Below are 6,346 nucleotides of genomic sequence, written 5' to 3' on the forward strand. Positions count from 1 at the left end.
ATGACTGTGTGTTTCCAGTCACAGAATGGAATTAGCACCAAAGCAGATGGTTTTTCCAGATAGAACTTTGTGTATCTTTAACATATTTGAAAAGGACACTATGTTCATACCATGCTAAATACATCTGACGTTCTTATCAAGCTGTAACTTTCAAGTTCAAATACAATTAATGTACATTCATTATCTGTAATACATAATACATGTAAATCCACTAACATGAAAAACAGAAAATGTAGTCGCAACATGAATGGATGCATGTTTCTTTCTAAATATATGTAAACATACATATTTGCAACACAAATGCAAGGGTTATAGTTAGGGTTATTAATTGTTCTCATGCTGCCAACGCTAAAATCATTATTCATATGTGTGGTTTTGATCACTTTTTAGAAATACACTGTCATTACTTTATATGCTGTACAAAAGTCAGAGACCTCATTTTCATTTTCACCGTTAAATTTCTAGTCAAAATGGACTTGGAGTACAAATCATTAATTTTACAGAATCAGGAAAAAAACAGGAGACAGATATTTAACAGAAAATTAAATAGAAGTGCCAACAACTAAATAGGGTCAAAGTTTAATCAGTCACATCATTCAGTATTTAGTGTGTTCATTTGTTTATTACAGCTTCCTTTTTTCAGGAGACTTGCTTTCAAGAAAATCTGCACCTCCAAACCTCAGTCTTAGAAGTTGGTTGCATTTTCTTCTTCTTACCTTCCAACTAATCCCAATTGTATGTGTTCTAATGAATTTTCTTCTTGTATATTTCCTTTTCTCCATAAGGGCTTCTTGTCAGCTACACATCTTTTGAGACTCATGTGTTGAGTTGTCTTCTCACAGTGGAAAGATGGACAGAAACACCTGTGGATTCTTTCAGATCTAAAGTAAGAGTGGAGCTTGAGTTTCTCCTATTTCTTGAACATGAAAACTTTAAGTTCTGTTTATCTGATGGTGACAGTTTTGGGGGTCTACCGAGACCAACTTCCATTTTCTCTATATAATTTTTTTAAACTCTACTTTTCCAAACAATTGTTTTTACACTTATTTTCCTTTGACATTCCAATTCTTTATTAACCTGAATTATCTTACATCCACTCACCTCAGAAATATCCTCTTTAACCATTTTAGGTGCACATGAGACAGAATTTTGCAGGGCGGCTAAGGTGTGTTTGGGTAGTTGCTTGTGTGAATGTTATTCTAAAGGGGAACACAATATCAGTGACATCTTTGTTTGGAGGACACATGTTACTCTTTGGTTTTAAGATTGGAAAAGTGAAAAAAGTGTAGTAGAGTGCATGAAAGAGTGGACAAATTAAATACTGATTAATTTAATGTGATATTTAATTGTTGAGGTTTTTATGTTAATTTCTGTTCAATATATGTTTCCTGCTTTTTTTTTGTTTTTATAGCTTAATGAGTAACTAGACATTTTAACTGAAAAAAATGACTAAATAAATAAAATAAACACTAAAATTGTAAAAAAAATTACAATAGAATTTTAACAGTAAATTTTACAACTGAATTTCAACAGTAAATAAACAATACATTATACATTTGTGACAAAGATGGGTTTTTGTCCACAATAAATATTTAATTCTGCTGAGCACTAAGATAACCATTACTAAGTTTCTACTTTAGCACATACATAAAAAGAACATGAATACATATATTACATAACATATACATTATGTAATACACCAATCAGGCGTAACATTATGACCACCTTGTTTCTATCCTCATTGTCCATTTTATCAACTCCACTTACTAAATAGGTGCACTTTGTAGTTCTACAATTACAAACTGTAGTCCTTCTGTTTCTCTGCATACTTGTATATATTAGATTACATAAAATGCAATCTGATCCGCAGTCTGTTTGGTCAGACTAAAGAGTGTGACGGCAGGCCTACAACAAATTGTGAACCTGTCATTATCCCAATGTAAAAAACTGGAATTAGACAGAAACAAACAGAATACTCACCAAACAAGATGGGTTGTGAAATGTTTTATAGACTTTCTGGAGCAAAACAACATTCATGGTAATTTGGCAAATATTGAAAAAGCTGAGCTGAACATGATATTGAGAGTGTCATAGCTTTATCTGTAACAAAGAAGACTATTACTTTTTTAGCAGAAGTAACTGCTAGTATTAAAGCGCATTTGATATTATGCTCCTTTGCATCATTTTTTCTTTTGTTTTAAAGAAATGCTGTATAAAACTATAGAACACAAGGTTATCCCAAATAACTCTCATGCTCTGTTACTTAAATAACAGTTAAAACAGGTGATGCTTTTCTCTCCACAGGAATTTAAACACCTAAGTCTCTTTTAGTGACTGACATTGAAATGTAACGTCAATCTTGTCACCACAAAAATGGCTGAAAGGAGAAAGTCAGACTCTAGATTACACATAATAAAACCAAAGTGGCTATTTAACGCTATTAAGACGAAGAATGTAAATAAATCTTCCACTTCCTTCAAATCGATGTTATCATGGCTGGATTGCACATGGTAAATTAAACAATTGAATTTATTCAAATTTGACTATAAAACTTTGCAATAAAACCTTAAATGTAAATGTCAAGTGATATGGGAAAAAAACAAGTTTGAATGTCAGATGTTACTGGTGTGCTTCAAAGCCATGTTGTGAAAATATCAAAAAGCAAAAGGAAATATCATGTACTACTTTAAATATGCAGAAAATACATTTGAAATGCTGGAGTGGAAGTTTGTTGTATTAGTCTGGCTGTTTTTGTGGCTGTACAATAAGCCTGTTCAAATGTAGAGCAGCCTTCACCTCTTGCTTCAGACCAGGCAGCTGATTGGCTACAGATCAGCTATGATGTCATCACAGAATGCTATAAGGGCTCTGACAAATAGCCTAAGAGCCACATTCAATGGAGCACAACCCAGCAGTACGCCTGTATGTGTGAGAGGGAGGGGATTAGAGCAAGCAGGAGCAACAGAGAGTCCGAATGAAAGTAAGAGAGAGAGCAAGAGACAGCATGTAAGGAACGATCGTATGAGGGATAAATCTATAAACTTGTGAAACTCTCCAAAGCTAAAGCTTTCTTAGTTTGCATGGGAGGAAACCAAGACGTGGAAATCTATTTATGAGGTTTGTGAATCATTTCCTTTTTTACACTTGATGATTTTATTAGTATCTGCTTGCTTTTTTTTTTAGATGTTTTGCCCATACATACCCGTTTTTCTTTCTTTCTTTCTTTCTTTCTTTCTTTCTTTCTTTCTTTCTTTCTTTCTTTTCTCAGATCATGGAAAGCACACAGAGCACTGACAACTCTAACTCAACCATTTACACAGAGCTACAGATGGTGCTGCTCGGCACAGCAATGTCCCTGCTGGTCCTAGCCATTGTTTTTGGCAATGTTCTAGTGATCACAGCCATTGCCCGTTTCCAGAGGCTCCAGAATGTCACTAACTGCTTCATCATGTCGCTAGCCTGTGCTGACCTCGTCATGGGTCTTGTGGTGGTCCCCTTTGGTGCCATCCACATCATCCTCAGTACTTGGTACTTTGGCAGATTCTGGTGCGATTTCTGGACAGCCACTGATGTGCTCTGCGTAACGGCAAGTATCGAGACGCTCTGTGTCATCGCCCTGGACCGCTACCTCGCCATCACCTCACCTTTCCGCTACCAGTCCATGCTGACCAAGTGCAAAGCTCGCATTGTGGTTTTGCTTGTTTGGATCATCGGTGGGCTTATCTCATACCTGCCAATCCACTTGAAGTGGTGGATCTCCAAAGAAGAGGAGGCAGTGCGATGTATGAACGACACCACATGCTGCGAGTTCCAACCCAACCAAACCTATACGATCATCTCCTCCATCATTTCCTTCTACATCCCTCTGGTGATCATGGTGTTTGTCTACAGTCGTGTGTTCCAGGAGGCCAGGAAGCAGCTGAAGAAAATTGACAGGAGCGAGGGTCGTTTCCACCACAACGGAGGTCACCAGGAGGTTAGTAGCACTGGAGGAGGCAGCGAGGTCCGGATCGTCAAAAAGCCCAGGTTCTGCCTGAAGGAACACAAGGCTCTAAAGACTCTGGGTATCATAATGGGCATCTTCACACTGTGTTGGCTTCCATTTTTTGTGCTTAATGTGGTAGTGAGTATCCATAAGGTGGACAACATCAATGTACCATACAGAATCTTAAACTGGATTGGGTACGCCAACTCAGCCTTCAATCCGCTCATCTACTGCAGAAGTCCAGAGTTCAGATACGCCTTTAAGGAGATCCTATGCATGAAGAGGGCACGTTATCCCAACCTTAGGCCATTCAACGGATATAAATACAGTGGGCACAGCTGGCAGAGTGAGCACCAGGGACGGAGCAAGTGCAGCTCTGAGGACAGTGACCCAGCTGAAGGGGGCTGTGAGAAAGAGGCATGCATTTCTGTAGGTAGGACTGATTCTAATGGGAACTGTAATACAAACATCACAAGTGTACCATGAGTCACTTCATAAGCCCCAACACATTCCACTGTGACTGATATGCCAAAGAGATAAGGCATAAAAAAAGCTACACTTCACGTCATTCTGGTAAGTGTCCATGGGTGGGGTAGGGGCAGGACAGGACAGAAAAGGTGAAGAGTACACATTTTCATATTTAAGTTTTCTTAAGAATAAGTCTGTTTGTTTTTTTATCATCTACCTCACTATGTATATTTTTCCACTTCTCCATTTGTTTTTACATGTTTTATTTTTGGCTTCCATGTTGTGCCACTCTAAGCCACAAAAAAAAGAAATGAAACTGCTGTAATGTCCGTGAAAAAGTGCAAAAGAAAATTCTATATACAAACTAGTGCCTGATAAAACATCCAATTTGCCCAAATATGATAAAAGATACATTAAAGATAAAGAAAAAACAGCAATAAATCTGATATGTGGTCAAACCAATATACAGCTGGTGCTGTTCTGTAGCCTTTTGCATTCATTCCTATTTGAGTTTTTGTACAATTCACAAGATTTCTGATCTAGATCTGTTTTTTGAATGCCAAACTGCCTTATTATTTGCTTACAAAATTAAAGATCCTCCTCAGGCAGTATTGCTAGCAAATTGTATGATTTCTCCAAAACAAGATATGGCATATGTCTGCTAACACCCAGAGTGTTGCAATGCAGTGAGGGACACTAATCTTCATACCAAATCTTTTTCCACCTGACATTTTCAATTTTCATTTTTTCTTTCTTTGTTTAGAGATCTGTTCATCTCAGTTGGAAAATTACCAGTCACACTTATCACAAAATGAGAGAGGAAAAAATACTACTGTTGCTGTACTGTAGATCTGTAAAAGCAGCTGGCCAGTTTCATAAACAAGGTGCTGGTCAGCTGCTTCTACAAATCTTAGTGAAGTTGAGGACCAAATGACTGATGATGTCAGCCCTTACTCTTCAGGAGAATGCCAGTGTCTTATAAAGATTTTTCACTGTTTTAGCACATTCAGTGTGTAAATAATTGGAAAGTGACACAGTTTTTTTTTGTTTTGTTTCTGTTCTTTAGCACATTGGAGTTAACAATAAGGGACAGGTGCAGAATGTCTGCTTACATTTGATGTTATCTATACTGGGTGAACCTTCCCTTTACATAACCACCCATCCAGTTTCAAGGGACCACAAGTGGTTGGAGAAATCAATATAAACTTGTGCAAAGTTGGCAAAGGTTGCATATCCAGTCGACCACAGCCTGAAATCCACAACCCCTAGACATCACCAGACACTGTCACCTTTGATATCTTCCCTTGCTTTGCTCTGCCAGGCCTGTTATGCAACCATTATTTATTAATGCTAGTTTTGGGCACTTCTTGCCATCAGTCTTCATAGTTCCTTTAGGTTTTAGACATTTGGTTGGATCTGAGGAGTTAAGATGCTTCTGGTTACATCAGAATTCATCCTGCTGCTGCCATCAGCAGTCACATCATCAGTAACTACAAAGAAGCAGGTCCACCAGCAGCTGTACATGCTCCGTCCACCATGGCTTACAGAATGTTCATGCTTTGGACAATGAAAAAGTTCCTTTTTCCTTCCAATTTTCCTCCATTGCTCAAATTACTCTTAATCCTGTCTGTTTATAACTCTACAAATGTTTTTATGGATTTAGCCAGTCATTTCTGTATTGCTGTTCTTAAGGTTTACAAGTAATTTCCATCTTGTAGGAAACCCGCTAAGGTCAGGTTGTATTCTTCTTTAATTTTCTTGATCTGTATAACAGTTCAGCATTTTTTTTGAGCAAACTCCGCCTTCATGGTGCTCCTGGATGTTTGCTACTTTTACATAAATTTGCATCCTTACTTTGTAACAAAGTACAATGCTGGTGATACATCCAATGTT

At 37.6% G+C, this 6,346-nt stretch overlaps 1 protein-coding gene across 3 annotated transcripts; it reads left to right on the forward strand.

The window, feature by feature from the left end:
* The first annotated feature begins 2,905 nt into the window (after positions 1-2,905).
* On the forward strand, positions 2,906-6,064 carry adrb2a (adrenoceptor beta 2, surface a). Of its 3 annotated transcripts, none has more exons than XR_005007168.1 (3): positions 2,906-3,117; positions 3,269-4,558; positions 5,520-6,064. XR_005007168.1 is itself a non-coding variant. In XM_036568977.1 (2 exons), exon 2 carries the CDS (start codon positions 3,272-3,274, stop codon positions 4,469-4,471), a length of 1,200 nt encoding a protein of 399 aa, XP_036424870.1. In that variant the 5' UTR covers positions 2,906-3,117; positions 3,269-3,271; the 3' UTR covers positions 4,472-4,899. The 3 variants fall into 3 exon arrangements, 1 of the variants encoding a protein (XP_036424870.1); XR_005007169.1 differs by lacking the exon at positions 5,520-6,064 and adding an exon at positions 5,217-5,281; XM_036568977.1 differs by lacking the exon at positions 5,520-6,064 and having other exon boundaries at positions 3,269-4,899.
* The last annotated feature ends 282 nt before the right edge of the window (positions 6,065-6,346 follow it).

Source organism: Colossoma macropomum, unplaced genomic scaffold (genome assembly GCF_904425465.1).
Source record: "Colossoma macropomum unplaced genomic scaffold, Colossoma_macropomum, whole genome shotgun sequence".
In the NCBI taxonomy this organism is placed as follows: domain Eukaryota; kingdom Metazoa; phylum Chordata; class Actinopteri; order Characiformes; family Serrasalmidae; genus Colossoma; species Colossoma macropomum.